Genomic DNA, 24,617 nt, shown 5'->3' with positions numbered 1-24,617 from the left:
ACTTACCTATCAAGGTTGAAACACATATGCTTTGATGATGGTTGGATTTCCTCCGAGAATTTGATCACCTTGATAAACCTCTACTCTAGTTATTCAATTTTTGCATTACTGGCTCTAGCCATCTCCCACCTAAATCTCCTCTATCCTTGGACTATCTGGGACCAAGGGCTGTTTGGATCCATAGTGAAGCTCCTCGATTGTGAAGCTGACCCAGGGGAATTACCTATCGATGATGAAGATAGCTCGAGGGGAGACCCCCTTTATTCACAACAATCCTCTTTCGACGCATAAGCAGATGGGGAAGGAGCAAATGTATAACTATCAACTCTCGATTTTTCATTTTGAGCTGCAAAAATCCCATCAAGGATGATTTTGACACCCCATTTGGATCTTCCATTGCTGGAGCTATCATGACTTCTCAAAGAAGCCACCACACAATCGGAAAAGAGAACACCCTTTCCATCAGTAGACGAGCAAGGGAATAATCCCGAAGAATCACAATCCATGACAAAACCCTCAATACCCATCAGACTGAAGGTCTCTTCCATCTTTATTCATTGGAGACAATGATACATAGTTCAAAATTATCAAAATGCTTGGGCAATTTGCACCCGAGCTAGACCCTTGTTTTGTTTATTACTTTTTGCAACCCAAAGTTGGATGAGATATGGCATTTTCTTGATCTTATCGATGTGTGAATGGCAAGCAATAGACCTAACATTATTACAGGACCTTTTCACAAAAAAAATCAAGGAAACTTTTGGATTATTTGATTAATTGAAGTCAATTTGAAAATATTACACTCCGCATGTAATATTTTGATACTTTTTGCTATTGTATATAATTATTGCTATTTGGTTCTTACACATATTAACATATTTCTATCTATTTTTAGATTTGTTGCTTCTTAAATCTCAAAAGAGAGGGCTTCCTCATTGTTATATATTACTAATATTTGAAAAATCATATATTTTACCAAAAAAAATCATGTAAGATCAAAGATTCAAAGCAAGTTGACAAAATGTTACTGTTTTAATACTTCCTTAAACTTCTACATCTCATCAGCAAGGGATATGATTCTAGTCGACAATTTATGACAGGTTTCCTCTTTGGCATGATGTCAATTAAGGATTTGCGACAATTTTGTAGTCCACCAGTCATGGCATATTTGTCTGATAGCTTTCCTTTTTGGCATACGCCAATAAATAGTCGGATCTTTGAATTATTTTTTCTATTTTATGTAGAGATAGTAAACTATATAAAAGGGATGATCCTTGGTAAGACAATATGAAACCAAATATTTTCCGATCACATTTTCTTTATATAGTCCTGATATATATTATCAGATTTTTCCTATCCACTTGAACTTTTGGGGTCAATTGGCTACTTAACTGGTATGGAAACTTGGATTTGCGGGAGGTCAGGAGTTTAAATCTTTTCAGTTATTTATTTATTCAATTATTTTTGATTTATTTATTATTCTAATTCTGGTCCACCTTCAGTGGGATGTGTATCTCTTATGTGCGTGGGCCAGGCCACCCATAAGAGGAGTTTGTCTCTCCACATGCTTGGCCCAGGCATCAAGCTTGATGTACATTGTTGACATTTCTGTATCAACTTATTGTGTATTAAATTTTCTAACTTAAGCAGCTAAATTTTCATGATTGATGTTTATTGTGGGACTCACTGAACTCTTGAGCCATTGAAGATATGTTGATGTCCTGGACTCCTGTTCTCTCCAAGGTGCAGCTTCAAAAAGCTTCAAAAAATTGTTCTTAAGGTGGAAATCATGGAATCATCCTAAAGCATGACAATGGTACCAAAATCAACATATCCAACTCCCCAAAATTAAACTACATATCCACATCTAGACCATTATAGTCTTCTAAAACATATTTTCCAATTAGTGAATTTTTGGGCAATTCACCTGGTGTCATAGCCCAAACCCAAGCCCAATCCAGCAAGACCCAAGCCCAGAAAAAAAAAAAACAGAGAAAAAATCGGGAAGAAGACTCCCGATAGGAGTCTTCTTCTCCGGCGAGACCCGGCAATTGGGAGTCCTAGGACCTCTCGAAGTCCTAGGACCCTCTATAAGAAGACCCCCCTTCCCTAGAAACCAACATCGGCCCCTTCCTCTCTCTTTCTCCCTGTTTTTCCGATCGGAGCCGCGGACACCTTTGTTCTGCCGTGATTGCTCGCCGGTGGGGTCACCGGAGGCCGAGGTAAGTCTTCCTCCCTTCCTCTTCCTTCCTTTCTTTTCGTACCTTTGCACGAGGCTGCCGGCGAGGTGTCGCCGATTTTCGGTCGGAAAAGAGACCCCTGTTTTGGCCTCTTTTCCTTGGATTTTCCGGCGCCGGCGATCGCAATCGACCGCCGGCCATGCTCCTCCGTAACCGGGGAGTGGCCCCCTCTGCGCCGTCTCCACCGTGCGGCCGCGGCCTGAATGGCCCGGCAAAAGGAGGGACGCCGGTCCCTGTTCCGGCGTGGAAGGAGCCGAGAAGAAGAAAAAGAAGAAAAAAAAGAAAAAAGAAAAAGAAGAAAAAGAAAAAGAAAAAAAAAAGAAAAAAAAAAAGAAAAGAAAAGAAAAAAAAAAAGGAGAGAGAAACTTTCTCTCTCTGCTCTCTCTCTCTCTTTAGATTTTTAAGATTTATGGAATTAATAAAAAAATAAAATAAATAATAAAATAAAATAAATAAAAATAAAAAAAATAAATATAATTAGGGTGTCCATGGATTAGTCCAAAAATCTTGGATGCTGTCGTCAAGTTGATCCTCGTGGGGACATTAGATTTTAATAATTTTAATTATTTTTAATTCGATAAAATTTTGATTAAAAATATGATATTTGACGTATCAGGTTCAGAGAAGGATTTTCGAGATTTCTAGAATTTTAGTTTGGATTTTCTTTTGAGGTAAGTAGTGTTTACTTTTATTGAATTTATCTGGTAAATTATAAATTTTGAATTAAATAAATTTATGCATGCTTGTGATTGAAATTATTTATTGAAATAATTGTTGAAATATTTATGATTAAAGTTAATTGTAGAAAATTATTTATGATTGAAGTTATTTGTTGAACAATTATTATGATGATGTATGATCACAAAGAATGATATGATTGATTTGACTCGAATATCATTTATTTATATATTTTTAAAAATAATATATAAATTGAAAGACAATATGAAATTGACAACCTGACTGTGTTGAGGACCCCGCAATGGGGCATATACGTTGGCAATTGACTATCCTGAGGTTTATGTCGCCAGCGAGACCAGCGACATGTCGCCAGAGAGACCAGCGACAAACCGCCAGCGAGACCAGCGGTTCCAAAGGACTTGGCTGCCAGATGATTCGCAGCCCACCGCAAGCAGATACGCGGTATTATGACCTGCCACAGGGATAATGTGGTCATAGTCATGGTTGGTAAGAAGAACTTAAGAAATTGATGAATTTAAGATGAAAAGCATAATTTAAATTATGATAATTGAATTTTATATATGATTGATAGTATGATTATGATTTCATGAAATTACATATTGATTTTGTTATTATCAGTAAATCGATATGTATAGTATTATTTGCCTATTTATTCAGTTAAAGGTATACACTGCTTACTGGGCTGTTTAGCTCATGATGAGTTTTATGTTTTTCTTACAGATCCAGAAAATTAGCGTGATGCGGGATTTCGTTGGGAGAGCGATTAGAGATGGAGTTAGCTCATTGATTTAGGATTTTTCAGAATTGATTCAAGACTTTTATTTTTTTTAGTGTTGACTTTGTCAGACAATTATTTTTTCTTTTGGACACTGAGTTTTGATTTGTTATTTGAACTAAGTTTGATTTGTTAAAAATTAAAAAATGATTTAACTTTATGTGTAAGATATCATGATGAGATGCCTTGCATGCTTATGGAAAAAGTTTTCTATGAGTATGCGGCGGTTGCCATGACCCTCGATTCAAATCTCGGGTCGGGGCGTGACAATTAATATGGTATCAGAGCATAAGTAGATAGATAGAGACATGTAGAATAGAGTGAGTGAGTGATGGGTAGATATTAGGAAAATTGAAAGGTTAGTTATGATGATTATGATTTGACCTGTCACAAGTAAGTTATAACCTTATTAAGGATAAGTTATTATCTCAAATCTATCATAGGTCAATATGCCTCCACGACGAGCGAAGAATACTCAAGGAGCGGTAGGAGGGACATCAAATCCACTTGGCGATAACACTCCCCAATTAAATAGCGGCACAACTCAGCAGGAGGGAATCCTTGATCCTACCGATAATACTCCGACAGTACAGGAGGAGCCGAACATGACTCAACTAATGCAAACTCTGATCGGAGTAGTTCAAACACAGCAACAGTTACTTCAACAACAACATGCACAGCCCCGTCAGTATTTTTCACCAACACCTGGACATGGAGAACATCCGATGCAGAGAAACAATATCGTCGAATTTAAGAAGCTAGCCCCTCCAGCCTTCAAAGGGACCATCGAGCCACTGGAAGCAGATAACTGGATTATGGAAATGGAGAAGGCATTCGCCGTGCAAGAATGCCAAGATGAAGAGAAGATCCGCTTCACAGCATATCTGTTACAAGGCGAGGCATACAACTGGTGGCGTATACTGGAACAAAAATATGAGCACGATAGGATACCACTCACTTGGGAGAGATTCTGAGATGAATTCTTTGACAAGTATTTCCTCCGAAGTGTCAGAATACAGAAAGAGCAGGAGTTCATTCATCTGAAATAGGAGAACAGATCCGTTGCAGAATATGAAGCTAAATTCACGGAGTTAGCCAAGTTTGTTCCAAGATTAGTTGAGATTGAGCAAGACAGAGTACACAAATTTGAAATGGGACTGAAGATAGAAATTAGAAAAAAGTTGTACCCTATGAGCTAACTACCTATGCCTCAGTTGTAAATAAAGCTCTAATAATTGAGAGAGAAGTTAATGAAGCTCATGCGGAGCGAGAACGGAATCAGAAGAAGAGAAATAGGTTTAGTGGAACTCAAGGACGAAATCAGAACAATAAGGGTCCAGCAAAGAAGCCAGCAATTGATAAGAATCGTGAGAATGAGGCAGCTAGATGTTCGAGATGTGGCCGAAGAGAGCATGAGTCTTCTAATTGCCCATGGAATACTGGTTCTTGTTTTAGATGTGGACAGAAAGGACACAAGATTGCAGATTGCCCCCAGATGGATGAAAATAGACCCACACAAACAAAGGACGGAGGTCAAAGGCCGAAAACTCAAGGAAGGATCTATGCACTCACACAACAGGATGCTCAGGCCTCCAATGCGGTGGTGATAGGTATCATTCCTGTATCTGGTATTCATGCTTCAGTTTTGTTTGATTCTGGTGCTACACACTCCTTTATATCCACTACTTTTATTAGACAACATGATATAGTATGTGAACCTATGAAAACCAAATTATATGTTGAGACACCAGTAGGTGGTATTTTGAGTACCGAAAGTGTGTGCAAGTCATGTAGTATCAGAATAGGAGAAAGAGAATTACCGACAGATTTGGTGGTCCTGGATATGCATGATTTCGATGTCATTCTAGGAATGGATTGGCTGCTACTTATCATGCCTCTGTAGACTGTCATGGAAAGAGAGTGAACTTTCACATACCGGAAGAATTAACTTTCAGTTTTGATGGAAGTACAGGAACCACCCCTCCACGTATTATTTCATTTGTGCAAGCTAGACAGATGCTAAGAAAGGATGTAGAGGTTACCTAGTATCAATAAAAATAAAGAACATGATGAATTGAAGTTATAGGATATTCCTATCGTAAATAAATTTTTGGATGTATTCATTGATGATTTAACCGGACTACCACCAGACAGAGAAATTGAATTTACCATTGAGTTGGCACCCAATACCAGTCCGATTTCTAAAGCTCCTTACAGAATGGCCCCTATGGAGTTGAAGGAGTTAAAAGATCAATTACAGGATTTATTGGATAAATGTTTTATAAGGCCTAGTGTATCTCCTTGGGAGCTCCAGTCTTATTTGTGAAGAAGAAGGATGGTAGTATGAGATTTGTATCGACTATAGAGAGTTGAATAAGAGTACTATCAGAAATAAGTATCCTCTACCTCGAATCGATGATTTATTTGATCAGCTGCAAGGTGCACAGTCTTTTCTAAAATTGATCTTCATTCAGGTATCATCAGTTAAAAATCAAAACAGAGGACATACCAAAGACTGCATTTAGAATCGTTATGGACATTATGAATTTCTAGTAATGCCTTTTAGGTTAACCAATGCTCCAGCAGCCTTTATGGATTTAATGAACAGAATATTCAGATCCTATCTTGATAAGTTTGTTGTCATATTTATTGACGATATCTTGATATATTCAAGAAGCAAATTGGAGCATGAAGAACATTTACGGTGTGTACTACAAATATTAGGAAAGAAAAGCTTTATGCCAAATTTAAGAAGTATGAATTTTGGCTGGACAAAATAGTCTTTTTAGGACACATCGTATCTAAAGATGAAATTTCTGTAGATCCAGCAAAAGTGGAAGCTGTGATGCAGTGGAACAGACCTACAAATATCTTTGAGATTCGAAGCTTTCTGAGAATGACAGGATATTAAGATGATTTGTAGAAGGATTCTCCCGCATAGCTGCACCCTTGACTCGTCTTACTCAGAAAGGGGTTAAATTCGAGTGGACCGAAGATTGTAAACAGAGTTTTCAAGAATTAAAACAATGATTAGTTTCAGCCCTATCCTTACCATACCAACAGAAAATGAAGGATTCACAATATATAGTGATGCATCTAAAAAGGACTCGATTGTGTATTGATGCAATATGGTAAGGTAGTGGCCTACGCCTCAAGATAATTGAAACCATATGAACAAATTATCCGACACATGATTTGGAATTAGCTGCAGTGATTTTTGCCCTAAAAATTTGGAGACATCACTTATACGGTGCGCAGTGTGAAGTGTTTACTGATCATAAGAGTTTGAAGTATATTTTTACGCAGAAAGAATTAAATATGAGATAGAGAAGGTGTTAGAACTATTAAAGGATTATGATTTAATAATTCATTATCATCCAAAAAAGCTAATGTTGTTGCTGATGCCCTTAGTAGAAAATCTGTGGAAAATTTGACAGTTTTAATTACACATCAAAGCCAATTATTAAAGGATATAAGAAAACTAGAATTAGACATCCGAATATATGACTCAACAGTACGATTAGCCAACATGAGGGTTCAGCCAACACTCATTGAAAGAATTACAGTTGTCCAGAATGATGATCCACAACTAATGAAAATAAGAAATTCAGTGGAAGCTGGTGTTCAATCTGAATTCAAGATATATGAAGACGGTTCGTTGAGATTCGAAAACAGGATTTGCGTACCCAATGATTCAGTACTCAAGCATGAAATACTTCAGGAGGTACATCAGATCGGTTATACAGTTCATCCGGGAGGTACTAAGATGTATAGAGACTTAAAGGAAATGTACTGGTGGAATAATATGAAGAGAGAGATCGCTCAATTCGTGGCTCAATGTTTGGTGTGTCAACAAGTTAAAGCTGAACATCATGGACCTGCGGGACTACTTCAACCTCTTGATATTCCAGTATGGAAGTGGGAACATATCACTATAGATTTTGTAACTGGACTACCGAAGACTCCCAGTAAAAATGATGCAGCCTGAGTGATTGTGGACCGATTGACAAAGTCTGCATATTTTCTATCAATTAGAGTTGGATTTACTTTGGAAAGACTAGCAAAGTTGTATATGAAAGAAATTGTAAGGCTACATGGAATTTCAGTGACCATCGTATCGGATCGAGATACCAGATTTGTGTCACAGTTTTGGAAGAGCTTACACAAGGCATTAGAAACAAAATTGAACTTCAGTACAGCTTTTCATCCACAGACTGATGGTCAGTCAGAGAGAACTATTCAGATCTTAGAAGATATGTTGAGAACCTGTATTTTGGATATGAAAAATTTATGAGATGAGCATCTACCTTTGATTGAGTTCGCTTACAATAACAGTTATCAGGCTAGCATTGGTATGGCACCTTATGAAGTATTATATGGTAGAAGATGTCGATCGCCGATTCACTGGGATGATGTTGATGAGCGAAAAATATTGGGTCCCAAACTTGTTCAACAAGCAGTCGAGAAGATTCAATTAATTAAAGAATGACTTCGGATAGCACAAAGCAGACAGAAAAGTTATGCAGACAACAGGAGACGGAAATTAGAATTTCAAGTTGGTGACCATGTATTTCTCAAAGTATCACCTTCAAAAGGAATCTCAAGATTCGGCATTCGTGGCAAATTGAATCCTAGATATGTGGGTCCGTTTGAGATTTTGGAAAGAATTGGTGAGGTGGCTTATCGACTTGCCTTACCCCCTTCACTTGCAAGAGTACATAATATTTTTTATGTTTCTATGTTAAAGAAATATTTACCAGACCCAAGTCACATCGTGGAACTTGAACCAGTACAAGTTAGAAAAGATCTATCATATGAAGAATATTCGATACGGATCGTGGACCGTAAAGAACAGGTGCTGAGACGTCGCAACATTCCTTATATCAAGGTATAGTGGAGTCGACATTCGGAAAGAGAAGCTACTTGGAAGCTAGAGGAAGAAATGAAACAAAAATATCTCCAGCTCTTCGAGACCACAGGTATGAAAAAATTTTGAGGACGAAATTTTTTTTTAGGGGTGAAGAATGTCATAGCCCAAAACCCAAGCCCAATCCAGCAAGACCCAAGCCCAGGAAAAAAAAAAACAGAGAAAAAATCGGGAAGAAGACTCCCGATAGGAGTCTTCTTCTCCGGCGAGACCCGGACAAATTGGGAGTCCTAGGATCTCTCGAAGTCCTAGGACCCTCTATAAGAAGACCCCCCTTTCCCTAGAAACCCAACATCGGCCCCCTTCCTCTCTCTTTCTCCCTGTTTTTCCCGATCGGAGCCGCGGACACCGTTTTGATCTTGCCGTAATTGCTCGTCGGTGGGGGTCACTAGAGGCCGAGGTAAGTCTTCCTCCCCTTCCTCTCTTCCTTTCCTTTCTTTTCGTACCTTTACACGAGGCTGCCGGCGACGGGTGTCACCGATTTTCGGTCAGAAAAGAGACCCCTGTTTTGGCCTCTTTTCCCTTGGATTTTCCGACGCCGGCGATCGCAATCGACCGCCGGCCATGCTCCTCCGTAATCAGGGGAGTGGCCCCCCTCTGCCGTCGGTCTCCACTGCAGCGGCCGCGGCTTGAATGGCCCGGCAAAAGGAGGGGACGTCGGTCCTCTGTTCCGGCGTGGAAGGAGCCGAGATGAAGAAAAAGAAGAAAAAGAAGAAAAAGAAAAGAAAAAGAAGAAAAAAAAAACTTTCTCTCTCTGCTCTCTCTCTCTCTTAGATTTTTAAGATTTATGGAATTAAATAAAATAATAATAATAATAATAATAAATAAATAAAAATAAAAATAAATAAATATAATTAGGGTGTCCATGGATTAGTCCGAAAATCTTGGATGCTGTCGTCAAGTTGATCCTCGTGGGGACATTAGATTTTAACAATTTTAATTATTTTTAATTCAATAAAATTTTGATTAAAAATATGATATTTGACGTATCAGGTTCAGAGAAAGATTTTCGAGATTTCTAGAATTTCTAGTTTGGATTTTCTTTTGAGGTAAGTAGTGTTTACTTTTATTGAATTTATCTGGTAAATTATAAATTCTGAATTAAATAAATTTATGCATGCTTGTGATTGAAATTATTTATTAAAATAATTATTAAAATTATTTATGATTAAAGTTAATTGTAGAAAATTATTTATGATTGAAGTTATTTGTTGAACAATTATTATGATGATGTATGATCACAAAGAATGATATGATTGACTTGACTCGAATATTATTTATTTATATTATTTTTGAAAATAATATATGAATTGAAAGACAATATGAAATTGACAATCTGACTGTGTTGAGGACCCCGCCAATGGGGGTATATACGTTAGCAATTGACTGTCCTGAGGATTTATGTCGCCAGCGAGACCAGCGACATGTTGCCAGAGAGACCAGCGACAAACCGCCAGCGAGACCAGCGGTTCCAAAGGACTTAGCTACCAGATGATTCGCAGCCCACCGCAAGCAGATACGCGGTATTATGACCTTGCCACAGGGATAATGTGGTCATAGTCATGGTTGGTAAGAAGAACTTAAGAAATTGATGAATTTAAGATGAAAAGCATAATTTGATGAATTGAATTTTATATATGATTGATAGTATGATTATGACTTCATGAAACTACATATTGATTTTGTTATTATCAGTAAATCGATATGTACAGTATTATTGCCTAATTTATTCAGTTAAAGGTATACACTGCTTACTGGGCTGTTTAGCTCATGATGAGTTTTATGTTTTTCTTACAGATCCAGAAAATTAGCGTGATGCGGGATTTCGGTTGGGAGAGCGATTAGAGATGGAGTTAGCTCTTTGATTTAGAATTTTCTCAGATTTGATTCAAGACCTTTATTTTTTTTAGTGTTGACTTTGTCAGACAATTATTTTTTTCTTTTGGACACTGAGTTTTGATTTGTTATTGGAACTAAGGTTTGATTTGTTAAAAATTTAAAAAATGATTTAACTTTACGTGTAAGATATCATGATGAGATGCCTTGCATGCTTATGGGAAAAGTTTTCTATGAGTATGCGGTAGTTGCCATGACCTTCGATTCAAATCTCGGATTGGGAGCGTGACATCTGGATAGACCAGACAAAAGATATTTTAATCAAGAGCAAGAAGCTTTTGAGGTGCAACTATCAAGAGATAAAAGGTAGTAAAAAAGATGATTGAAATTGGGATAACCATTTAACAGTTGAATGCAAGATGTCTTCTTTAGGTTCACAGTATGCAATGCTAAATTAGCTTTCCAATAGAGATTCCTACAATGTGGCACAAAAAAAGCAAAGAAGAAAAATACATCCTTCCATCTCAATCTTCAAGTTTCAGGGATCTATCTTAAAAAGTTGTTACTTTGCTGCAGACAGGTTGCATCTTGGAACCTCAGTTGATGTCATCCTACTTGCAAATTTTAATGTAAACCCATAAATGCCTAGTGGCAATCAACGGTATGTCACTGCATTAATGGTTTGATAGTGTAAAGAATGAATTCCTTGGCACGACATTTGATAGATTCCTCTACGCCTTTTGGATCCATCAAACCTATGTACTACCAAAAAAACAACAATAGTTGATTCTAGACCAGCTAATGAGAGGAATATGGATTGGTTCATGAACAAGGTAGGAGGTAAGGGGTCAAACAACGCAGGTGTCTTATCACAAAAAAAAAAAAAACAAACAACATCAGGTGGATGTTTTGTTGGAGAATGATGTTTGTTATCACATAAAAATATAAAAATATATTTCATATAAAGGATACCAATTAAAAAAATAAGAAAAATATCACCAATTTGAGTTATATTGGATATTTTTTAAAAATAGATTTCACCCTGCCTAGATACAAATAATTTGATGATGATTTATTTCCAAGATACACCAAACTGTTTCGTGATCGTCTTAAAGTGCACCATCAATAAGACAATACCAGGGCAAATAAAAGCTAATCTACACCAAAATACTAAAAGAAATAATATTTTTGTTTAAAACATGAGTTCTCTCAATCATTTTCGTTTTTATTCCTTCACTTAGGCGGTATGGAGTCGACCATGGACCCTTTTCATAGGTTTGAAAAGATAAAGATGGCAAGAGATGCGATGCTTTCGAAGCATCTCTCCATATATCTTTTTTAATATTGTGGGGGCCACATGATAAAGACAGGTCCCGCGAAGAAAGATACATCTCTTCGTTGAATAGCCAACATTTTCCAAAGAGGTGCATTCCTTAGAAACATTCCCAACAAAAAATTAAAATAAAATATAATATAATTTAAAATTATGAATCATAATAAAAGTAAAAAAAAACAAAAGTTATAATTATAAAATTTAAAAATCTCCCATATGATTTAAAATTTTAAAAACCATATCAAGCATTTAAGTATCTAATTGGGCTATAAATATATACAATAAGTAAAGATACTTTATGGGCTGATTTGATTTTCAAGAAGAAAATTGTCTCATTAGAATATTTTTTTTAAGTATATAATATTTGAAAAAATAATTTTGATATATTTAATTAATTATAAAAAATAATATATTTTTATATTTAATTGAATATTTATTTTTAAAAAAAAATTATGTAGAATATTTATTATATCTTTAATAAATAAAAAAAATTTATCCATTCTATTCTTGATTTTAAGGATACTTTAGAAGATAAAAAGGTTTATAATTTTAGGAAGCTATAAACCCATGTTTCATGGCAACAGATCAAGCATGGGTCAAATTGGCCAACACCTTATCCATCCTATAATTAAAAATTTTATATCTATATTTGCCGCACATCTTTCTCAAGTCAAGTCGGATTGGATAAATAAAAGAGATTGGATCGGATTGGGTAAGAAGCTCATCATATAAATACTATAAAATAATGATAATTTTGAAAATAAGTTTTAAATTAAAGTTATATAGGGTTGAATTCAAGACGAGCATACTATTTTCTATATTCAATCCGAATCTATTTTGAATATTTTTTTTAGAATCCACACTTAGATTCTAATCAAATACGATAAAATTTATTTCGGATTCTAATCGGATCAGATCAAATCCGTTTTATTTATATTGAGTTGGATAGCTAATGGGTCGGCTAAAATTATCATCCCCATCCTATATAAAAATTTTTTTCTCATAAAAATTTATTTCCATAGAAATACTATTTTTTAATCTCTATCATTTAAAAATTCATATCAAATAAGAAAAATTTCTTTATTTTTTTGTTGATGATAGTTTTCTACCCCCTGCTCCCGTCAATGAAACAAGTCCCATGAATTTCAACATTTACACAGTAATACCAACCATAGACCACAGTGAACAAAGTTCTGAACTAAATTTTTTTTTGGTACAAATATCACATGATAATTATACAAAATCTATGGATCTCACCCACCATCATCAACATCTCCTCCTCTTCTCCTTTTCCTCTACCATCATGGCAAATCCATGATATGCTACCATTGCAAGAGCTGTCCAATTATCGCCACCTACCCATGCTTTTCACCCCCTCCCCTTCTTCCTTTTCCTCTTTTCAATATTTGTATTGAGCTACCTAAGCCCCACCACCATAGAAGTTAACCCAACCATTTACTGCCAAACCCTCTTCCTTGCCCTTCTCCTCCCCTTCCTCTACGGAAGTCTTTTTGTGACATTAAATCTAGTGTCTATTTTCCATTGTGTAGAGGACAATGAATAGCAAAATTTCAAAATTTAGGATATCTACCGTTCATTTAGGCCAAATTCCACATGTAAGAATTCACTGATGGTAACAATTTACTAACATCATGATAAGTTTTGACAGAAATATGGTGAAAATTCTCGGATCTTTTTGTCCATTTCCTTATTTGCCATCCACAGACCAGCACACGACCTCAGACTTGCACACATTCAAATCTACTCTGGAATTCTAGGCCTAATGGCCTATCCATCAATATGTACTATGAGATTTGTGTACAAAAAGGGTAGCAGCATTATGCTGCCAGCCAATAAATTGCTTCATGCGTCCTCGCGTCAACTCTGAGCAATAAGGTGCATCTTATTATATAATTAAAAGGCATAACTACCAAACTCTCTCCTAAAGTCAGAGGCTAATGGAGATAGCTCTTCATACAAGTCAGCTAGCTATAATCTAGGGACGGTGATTTCTGACCCCACCTCTCAACCTAACTGCCGTCTGAAAACGATCTATTTTAAATAAATTTATATTTGATATAAATAAATTTAAACCGTAAATAGATTAATTCATCTATATTTATTTATTAAATAAATTGGACTCATGTTTAGATTTTTAATCTGTTTGTAAAGTTTGACCTATTTAATAATTGGATCAGGTTATGATCCGATCCGTTTAATCTATTTAAGATATGTTTAATTTGTTAAAATCTATTTAATTTATTAAAAATTTATTTAACATATTTAATCTATTTAATCTGATTTGACATATTTAATAAAAAAATTAAATGGATCGGACTAGATTATCTGTTTAATAAATAGCTCAAATTTAAATATAAAATTTTAATCTATTTAATAAATATATCAAATTCGACTTGATGAAATTTTGATTCAATCCAATCCAATTCAATTGTCACTCCTATCATAACCCATGAAGATGTTTGCTAGGCTCCACTTTAGAACCCTGGCTCCCTTTGCTTAATAACTTGATCTTTCTCTAGTCTCTTGAGCAACCTATTCATAGACAGCTTGGTTTGGCATACAATTGATTGAGCAGGGCTTGGAGCCAGGAATTTTGGTTTCAAATCACAATCCACCAACTTTAGTCTTGATCAAGACCCAGGGCTGGTCCTGATCGTGCCTAGTTCCATCAAGCCCATGGTGCATGGAACAACTTTCCCCATGGTTCCGAAAACCAGGCCCTTAGCCTATTATTCCAACTGCGTCCGAGTTCCATCCAATCAATTTGCTTACTCCGCCCCTTCGCCACACCAGCAAATTTAAGTTTCCGACCAGCTGTCACTTTTCCCTTCGGAAGGAGACCATAAGTCACCGAAAGACACCACGCAAACGAACCCTGAACTCACTCGCAACCACGACTCGAACATTACCAGAAAAAGAAAAAAAAAAATAGTGACCAAGATGACATGGCACGTTCCCCACCAATCGCTTTCTTCTCCTCCCTTTCCTCCGTAAAGATGGTTCGTCAAACTTCAAGGCACCAACTTCAGAGACTCCAGCCCCTTTTTGTTAAATGTACTCCAATAGGTCTCCTTTCTCTTCAACGGCGAATAAAAAAAAAATATATAGGAATAGGATTGTGAAAAACGGAGAGTGCATTTAAAATGATTTCTATATGTAAAGAAAGAAACGGTCGCGGCGTAAGCTCGGAGACTGTCACTGGCTCGCTGCCCCGCCCATTCCCTTCCCTCTCGTCGCATCCGTTACCTGACATCCACCATCACATCTCCTCCATCTTTAATTAGACTCGGCAAAACAAAAAGAGAGAAATGAAGAGGACAAAAAAGAAACCCCCCTCTCCAACCCCCACCCCCACCTTCGGATCCCAACCCCAATAAAGCTACCGCTAGAGATCAGGGAGAGACGAGAAAAGGAAAGAAGGAAGCTAAAGAACGAAGGAAAAATAAAAAGAAATCCATCCAGTTTCATCTTCTCCTTTGCCTGTTCTTCCCCCTCTTCTCTTCTCTTCTCTTCTCTTCTCTTCTTGGTTTCAGGTGTACAGAGTGGGAGTGGAGAATGGAGGAGGAGAGGGTGAGAATAGAAGACTACGCCCATAGCCCCGCCCACTATGCGGTGGCGCTTGGCGATATGACTCGCCTGAACCGCCTCCTCTCCGCCCTTCCCCAACTCGCCCACCCGTCGCAGATACTGACCGAGTCGGACTCGGTGGTTCAGGAACGCATCGCCGACGAGATCGCCGCCGTCGTCGACCGCCGCGACGTCCCCCGCCGGGACACTCCTCTGCACCTCGCCGTCCGCCTTGACCGACCTGCCGGCGCCTCCGCCCTTGCCGCCGCCGGCGCTGACCCCTCCCTCCAGAATGCCTCCGGGTGGACCCCCCTCCAGGAGGCCCTCTGCCTCCGCCGTCGCCGCCTCGCCCTCCTCCTCCTCCGTCACCACCGCCTCTCTGCCTGGTCCAAGTTCCGTCGCCGCCTCCCCCCGCTCCTCGCCGCCCTTCGCCGCGTCCCGGACTTCTACCTTGAGCTTGCCTTCCACTTCGAGAGCTCCCTCCTCCCCTTCCTCTCCCGCGCCGCACCCTCCGACACCTACCGCATCTGGAAGCGCGGTGCCGACCTCCGCGCCGACACCTCCCTCGCCGGCTTCGACGGCCTCCGCGTCCGCCGTGCCGACCAGTCGTTCCTTTTCCTCGGCTCCGGCTCCGGCTCCGGCGGCGGAGGTGCCGCCCCTTCCCACCTCCCGCCGGGGTCCCTCCTTGTCCTCGACCGCGCCCGAAAGGAGATCCACGACGCGTTCGAGGGCGCCGACTCGCCGTCGCCGGGGCCGGACGAGTCCGACATTGTCGCCGACGCGAGCGCCTATCGGCCAGGACTGGACATCACGGCGGCGGAGCTGGTGGGGCGGACCAACTGGCGGCGGCGGGAGAAGACGGAGATGGTAGGGGAGTGGAGGGCTCGAGTATACGAGATCCATAACGTAGTGTTCAGCTTCAAGACGATGAAGGCCGTTGAGGAGGCGGAGGAGGAGTTCCTGCCCCTGGAGCTTCGCGAGGACGACGAGGAGGGGTTTCTCGTTGCCGAGATTCCGGATCTGCCTCCGCGCCATAGCTGCTACGAGCGTGGGAAGTTCGGGAATAGGGTCCCGGAAGGAAGGGAGACGGGCAGAAGAAGAAGTGTGGATGTGCCGCATCAGGGTGGGGCAGCAATGGCAGCGAGGGTGGGGAAGAGCAAAGAGAAGGAGATGGTGAAGAGCTTGAGGCCGACGGTTTGGCTTACGGAGGATTTCCCACTGAAGGTTGAGGAACTGCTGCCGCTGCTGGACATACTTGCCAACAAGGTGAAGGCCGTGAGGCGGCTCCGGGAGCTGCTCACAACCAAGTTCCCGCCGGGAACTTTTCCGGTCAAGGTAAAAAAAAAAAAAAAACGTGAAACTTCATTGGGAACTCTCCGTTATTCTCCTTTTTTTCTCCTCCCGAATTATTATTGTGTTCTGTTCTAGTTCAGTCGATTTTACTTGTTTAATCATTCAGATGGAGAACTAGAATTGTGAAAAATATGAATGGATACGGCGTTTGCTCACCATGCTCTTGTACCATCTACTGTTGTCTGGTTGTCTGGTCCGGTCTGGAGACAAATGGGTCCGGGCAGTTGGATGGCAGTATGGATTGTGAGGGATCCAGAAGGTTCCACTTTAACGTTGGTAAACTTTGGCTGGTTATATATATATATATATATATATATATATATATATATATATATATATATATATATATATATACATTTTTTTTTACAGGGGTAGATGCTATTCTAGGAGATGAGTTTGGAAATAATGTGCAAAGAAAAGAATAGAGTGGTCCACATGTCATAAATTTTTTGGTTGGAAGATTTAAGCGGTAACAAATCCTACATCAAGGAGTAAGACTTGATGTATTATTTTTTACTGAAAAATAGGTCCCGGGTAGAAGTGCATAACCTTGGAGAAATGAATGGCAAAAAGCATGCACGAGAGACCATGTGACTGTAGAGTTAATTTCACCAGAGATGATGGTGGTCCATGTTACACATGCAGAGCAGGAAGGGTGACAGCGATAGGATAGAGCAGGATGGTACATTCTTTCTTGGGCCTCTAGATGTCCTTGACATAGGGAAATGCGAGAATCATAAACGGTTCCGATTTTGTATGGCTTGATCTATGGTTACAATATGTACTTCGAGGTCAAACACATGATTTTACTTTTTATCTATTTCTTTCGTTTTCACTGTGTGATGGTTGTTCATCAGGCACTTTTAAGGACTGACATTCATGACTCAAACTATATCTTTTTGGGTTTTCACTCATTCTTGCATGTTTTCTTCTAAAGTAAAGTTATTGGGAATTTTAGAGGGTTGCTATTTGTTTACATGAGCTTAAATTGCAGCAGATAACATTGGTCTTAGAATCTGTTGAGCAGCCTTCTCACTTTAATGGCAAGCCTTTCTTGCTAGGATCTGCCAACAACTTGCAAATGGTTTATGTCAAATTCATAGTGGTTTCAGAAATATGCCTAATTATTTCACAAGCCTTCACCACTGAATGTTATGCGCCACCGCTGACCCAATTTTGTCGTAAAAGGCTCTGGTGATGATAGTATGAGTGGACAACATAAATTTCCAATTGAATGAATAGGCTAAGAGAATAAAATCTGAACAATAAATGCAGTTATACTTTCTTATACGATATATGATAAACTATGTAGTCCATTTGACATTTCTAGAACCATCTCTTTAAATTCGTATATTAGAACCAATAATGTCCTATTACTTGATTTGCAGTACAAAGTGCCACATATTAAAATGCTCTTGAGATTAGAAGAAAGCAAGAATCATAATGGATGTGGACCAAATGAGCTGCAAGCAAGTATTCTATCAACATCATGGCTAATATGCAAGAAGAGGATGCCTCTGTGTTATGGATGTGAGAGATGAAAAAAAAAAAGCAATGAATTTTTTTATTTTTTAGAAAAAAGATGGTGAGCCCATTAGAATTCATTAAGATCACGAACTAAGCAGTGAGCAGTTATTGGGTTAACAGAGCTTATCTTACTGGTTTTTGATGGCTTTGCAAGGAATTGGTTCAAGGTAGTGATACCGCTAGGTGTGTAGTCGAACTGAGCTTGATTAAGCACGGGTCTAGTCAAGCTTGGTTTGAAACTAATTTTAAGCTAAGACTCTAGGATCAAGCTGGTTTATTTGTCTTTCTAGCTGAATTTGGTTTTAATTTCTAAGCAAGCCGAACATGAATTGTAACTTGATTTAAGTCTGGTTGAATCCCTAATTGACATTTAATTGATTCCAAGAACAAAGAAATACTTGATTCCAATAGTATATCATCCAATAGCATATTATCCATATAATATACAAGTTATACAATGTACATATATTCAAGCCTTATTGAGCTAGCCTGATTGAGTTGGGTCAACTTTGGCATGGCATGAAATTAATTGTGAACTCATTTTTCTGGTTTAAACTTGATTTGTTTAGCTTCAAATTGAGCTTGATATGAGCTTTTCTCGAGCTGAGCTCGACGATTGGTTCATTTGACAGCCCTTGCTACCGCCCTTGCGTTGTAAAGGTCTGAGTATTTGGGCTGCACAATAGAAGTTCCAATATCATAATTGGTATGATATTATAAGACTACTTCCGTGTTGGGTATGACATTGATCCATGTTTGGTATTATCACTGATGAGCTTCCATTGGGAGCATGTCCCTGATTCATTAATGTGTCTAAGCAAATGAGAATACTGATTAAAATAGAGTATGATCTATTTATGTGACATGTATACTAACCTGTATTTGTACATAGTAGCTAGCATATGATATTGCAAATTTAAAAACTTGCTACCCTCCTAGCTCCATATATATGAGTTAGGCTTTTCTTTCTTTTGGCCTGTTTATTCATGTACTCTCACTGTCAAAGATCATGCATGCGTTTTTGGTTGTTGTCCCTGTTTCCACCCAACCCCACCTCTCTCACACACTAAAAGAATCCCATGATTTTCTACACATGATTCACCAATTGGCAGGCAAAACATGTTAACCTTTGCTTTATTTGCTGATGTCCTTGATCTGCCCCTTCAAATCCACAGGATTGTGATACATATCATGCACATGCTAGGGTCTAGGTATAAATTGTATGAATTGTTAACCACCATATCATACCATAAATGATCAATTCATGAGTTCAAGACCCTTAGAATATGCAATCTTGGTGACGGAACTTTATATTGGCCGCAGACAAATTAGATCGACCTGATTATGATCTCATTATATTAAGTTATATAAGTAGGCATATGATAATGTCTATTTGATGAGACAAACAATTCATAATCATAAAATAAGTTGATAGACTCAAAATAACATCTGCACGTGATTGGGTTGGATTTCTAATTTATTCCTTTCAGATGATCGACATGCAGAATCTGTCCTCATTTATCAATTAGATCCAATCTTAGTCAAAAATCTAAGAATGAGGGACTTCTAATAGATCAAATTAGTTAATGCTTGTATGTGCGCAATGTTGGAGTTGGTATCAAATACATTGCATCCAAGAATTTAGTGAAACCTAGATAAGTAACCATGCTTTGAGAATCCTTTCATAAAATATGTATTTTAGCAATATGAATCAAAGATTGAAGTATCGATATTATTACTTGGACTAGTACCTTACCAGTTGGTGTGTATCACTACAGTGTGATATCAAATTGTCCTATGGTATATCTCTTGTGGTCAACAAGCAAAACAAAGATGAAATACTATGTTTCGGTATGGTAACGGTATTGTTACCTTATACTTACAACCCCAAAGACATTGATACACACCAGTACTTAGTTATTATTAGATGGAATAAAAATATAAAAATATCTCTTTTTCGTGGTACTATTACTTAGTTCTTTAGCATGTATTAAGCACTTGCTTGTTTTGTACTTTACCATTCTACATTTTTATTGTTATATCAATTGAAATTATAAGTGTCAATTTTCAAATTATAAGTTTTCAAGAATTTGGCATGTTGACATATTGCTAGAACAATGCATATTGATACACCTTTTGTTGGGTAGAAATACGAGCAAGGATTCAAGTTCTAGTAGTACTGACTCATGTCGCTTCTATTTTAACATCGCGCAGAGAACATGGTATGTGGGATGGATATCCTATTCCTTCATCAGCTAGGATATTCTGCCCATCCCACTCAAAACCGGTTGGGATAGGTAGGTTCAGTAGGTACCATGTGGGTCATAATAGGCTCCCTTCTTTTTTGAAGAAAAGAGAGCAATGTTAGGGGGCATACTCTCTTTTCTCCTGGTTCTTTCACGATGTGCCATAGGCTACAATAGAGTAAAAGAGAGAGGAAGATGCTAGTACCAGTACCATATACCTTATCATTGATTTAAGGATATTTGGATATATCAATAAAAAAGTGCATCTTAGTGCACTAGGCTTCTACCAGTTTAGGGTTTGAGAGAGCAGATGTATGCAATCTTACCCTGACATATGGATAGGTTGTTTCCATGTTTCAAATCCATGACTCCCAGATCACAATGGAGGAACATTCTTGTTGCATTGAGGCTTGCCCTCTCTATCTTAGAATATATCAATATTTCATTTAAATAAAAAATTAAAAATTAAGAAAAACAAAAAAGATATAGGTGGTAAACTGTCCTAAGAATTGGGACACTAGCATCCCGGTACCATATGAACCTGGCACCAAATTGATATGGTGGTTGGTAACGGAATTTAAACACACTCACGTATGAGTCTAGGTGCTGATTGATAATTGAATCACTCTAATGATGCACAAGTTCAACCAACAATATAGGACTAGGCAGATAAGTGAGTAGAGGGGTGGATGCACAAGTTTAACCAATAAAGTCCTTTGATCTATGGGGATTGTTTTTTAGCATAAATGTAATGAGTTTTTTTTTTTCCAATACACAAGGATTAGAAAATCAAGTTTTGGGCCCATACCGATTTCCGAACAACAAAGTATGCTCCATTGTATAATGGTGGTATGGGTTGCCACAGACGACACTTGCTGGTTCAAATTTGGAAAGGGAAAAAAACAATAATCAGTGAACCAAGTCATAAGAGGTCAGTACAAGGTTCTTTCACTTGTGGAAGTATCTCAAGGGGTTCTATTTACTTGTCCATGGCTAGTACAACATGTATTGGATGGGATGGTGCAAGTACAAGTAGTACCTTAATCCCCCGGAAATGCAATTTAAAAATCTCTCTTGTGCAATGGAGAAATATTTCGCTTTTGCTTGAAACAATATTGTATTAGAAATCTACTCTCGTGATCAAGGTCCAACATCTCGGTACTAGACCCTGTACTAGTGCCATCCTATTACTGTGTTATTACATAATTTGGTATGAGACAGCAAGGCATATCGAGCATCTGTATGGTACGGGGCTACATATCGATTTGTTACCTGTATGGTATGGTATGTCTAGTATGGTGTGCCCGATATGGTACTGTACCGACTGATATGACAAACCTTGCTAGTGATATTTTTTGAATGATCATGAGTCTATTTTGTCCAATATTTGGTAAATGAATTAATAATATTTCTCTATGCTTCTTGAGTATTAGGATTGCGTGAACATACTTAGCACCCCAAACTACATTGTTGCTTTTCTATCTTAGAATAGATTATTGCCAAACATGTGTAGTCTTGAGAAGACATGTACTAGACATGTGCAGTTATAGGAATGAAGGTGAGAATTAATACATGGAGTATGTGATCTATAAGGGGAAGGAAAGAAAGGGATTGCAGGTTTTGACGATTATTCTAATGTGGAAGCTCCAAATAAGTAAACTGCAAACATTTTGATAGATCCTGAGTAATACGAGAGGGAGTTCATGAGTGGTCTCTATAGAACAGGGATTATTATGGTAAGGTTTTTCCCTAATAGGTAAAGATGTCATTTGGGAGAGTGCGTATATATTCTCTACAAGTCATGCGTCAGGTAGCTCATAAAGTTTAACCTGAGTCATGTAAAAATAAAGTTAGTGTGCTCAGATGGTTAAGCCTTTTATATGAGATATTCTGTTGTTCGAGCAAAACTATAGGAGTAGCTCCATGTTCAATTGTTTGTATGATGTGGTCTCCTGAATAGCCGAATGCTGTAATCTTTCTTTTGTTTTTTTAGTTTAAATATATCATACTTATCTAAGAAAGTGACATATTTGTTACAAGCAACTCATCAACAAAGCAGCAACATCACTTATAGAATTCTAAGATATTATATGCACAGAACTTGCATTATTGGCACCTGGGCTTGTTCAATTGGTCTAGAAGGAACGATAAGCCAGTGTACTAAAACTCTTGTTCCAGAATTTTCTGTTGTTCTTTGGAAATATATTTATTTTCTAGAAGATGTCTAAGTTTCTAATCATGTGCTGATAATTCATAATTTTTGGTTCATAAACGTTGGTAGTTTCTGTCCATATAGCTAGAGAATGCTTCTGCGGAAGCAAGTATGTTTCAGGTTTCATCTGAATCCGAATGTTTCATAGGTTCATATTTGATTTTAGTCCTATCAAAGCAATGGGATAGTGGAATGGTTAATTACCTGCATTGGCCTGTTTCCGACAAACCCACTGGATCTTTTCATATAAATTATCCTTTCGGTAACATATTTGCACTCAACCATATTTATCTATTTCCTTCATATAAACAGTTATTTGCCAACTGCTAACTTACAGTATAAGAGAGGTAGTTGCAGACAACTTTTAGAATTCATAATTGAATTTGACACAATATCGTGCAATCACTCTTTTGGACATCTACTTTTTTATTGTTTTTCCTTTGTTGTATGACCTTAATGACAAGCTTTATTTTCATCCAATTCTTTCTGAAATATGTCCGAGTTTTTCAGCCTGAACCTGGACCAAACAATTTTTGAAGGTGAAATCCTATTTCATGGAGATTAATCTAATAAGAACATGACGGTCTCAATCCAAGTTACAAGCTAGAAATTGTGACTTCTTACAATTTGAAAGAGAGAGCAGTTCTGATTCTATTTGAAATCCAACTTCTAGAGGCGACTGGTATTTTCTTGTTCAATGTTAGTATTCTTTGCTAGTTACTTGCATCGTCAAGTTTATAGAAAAATTGACGTCATGATGCACCAAGTCTGAAGGTGGCGGAATGTCAGGCTGTTGGAAATCTATAATAAGAACATCATGAATTAACAATGAGAAATAAGAATGCGATTTCCATATAGCAAGGTTAATGTTACATGGTATTACATGTATTACCAGATTTTATGTAGCTAAGCTATATCCTTAGATATCAAATGGTAATATCTGATGTATTTATTTATTTTTGTTGTGTGTTAAAATCTATGTTTGCTTATTCATAGCATTTTGTTGTATAGATGATTCCCTAAACACACATCAAAATCTCATCCCTGCATCTTTGCAACTGAAAATAAGAATTATTTATGCTTGCCTGCATTTTATGCTTCCTGAAAATGCGGTTCTGAAAACAGCATATATAAACGTTTCACAGTCCTGAGATACGCTGCAGTTTAATGCATTCTCTTGCCATTTCTGTGGCTGCAGGTTGCCATCCCTATTGTTCCTACTGTAAGAGTCGTGGTTACTTTTACCAAGTTTGTTGATCTTCAGCCACCCGAGCAGTTCTTCACGCCACTCTCAAGCCCAAGGCTCTTCTCTGTCCCTGAAGAAGAAGAACATCACAAAGCAGAGAAACACAAGAGTTCTTGGCTGAAGTGGAGCAACACTACAGCCAAAACCTCTGTTACCCGACCAAAATCTGTAAGTGCATCTCAGGTGGTGGACCATGTCGACCCTTTTACCATCCCAAGTGATTACACTTGGGTTGACATAAATTCCAAGAATCGGCGGCTGAAGAAAAGCAAGTCTAGAAAGGGGAACCAGAAAGAGACAAGGTGAGTGGCTTGATATGCTATACTGCAGAACCGAGAGCTGGTAGTGCAATGCATGAGAGATGTAATTAGCTCACCTTTCTCAAATCTCTCTTACTAATGCTAACTGAAAGATGCTTTGAAAGTCATAATAGTTTGACATCAGATAATGGATTACCATGTTTATAGCATCTAATGCATAGATTTTATACCTTGCACGAGTTGAGAAATGTTATAAATTGTCTCAAGGTTGCGTTTGTCTGAGGCTTGATATGTAAGACAAAAACCTGATTGGGATAAAAGTTTTACCATAATGTAAAATCTGTGTAAAACCTGGAGGGCAGCATCCAGCTGTTG

At 38.0% G+C, this 24,617-nt stretch overlaps 1 protein-coding gene across 1 annotated transcript; it reads left to right on the top strand.

The window, feature by feature from the left end:
* Nucleotides 1-15,158: 15,158 nt before the first annotated feature.
* LOC105046828 (uncharacterized) lies at nt 15,159-24,475 on the top strand. Its single transcript, XM_010925564.3, has 2 exons — nt 15,159-16,733; nt 23,935-24,475. The coding sequence occupies exons 1-2, from the start codon at nt 15,387-15,389 to the stop codon at nt 24,286-24,288; spliced, it is 1,701 nt and encodes a 566-aa protein (XP_010923866.3). The 5' UTR covers nt 15,159-15,386; the 3' UTR covers nt 24,289-24,475.
* Nucleotides 24,476-24,617: the final 142 nt, after the last annotated feature.

Source organism: Elaeis guineensis, chromosome 6 (assembly GCF_000442705.2).
Source record: "Elaeis guineensis isolate ETL-2024a chromosome 6, EG11, whole genome shotgun sequence".
Taxonomy (NCBI): domain Eukaryota; kingdom Viridiplantae; phylum Streptophyta; class Magnoliopsida; order Arecales; family Arecaceae; genus Elaeis; species Elaeis guineensis.
The sequence above is the reverse complement of the archived record's forward strand: the minus strand, read 5'-3'. Positions and strand labels throughout refer to the sequence as shown.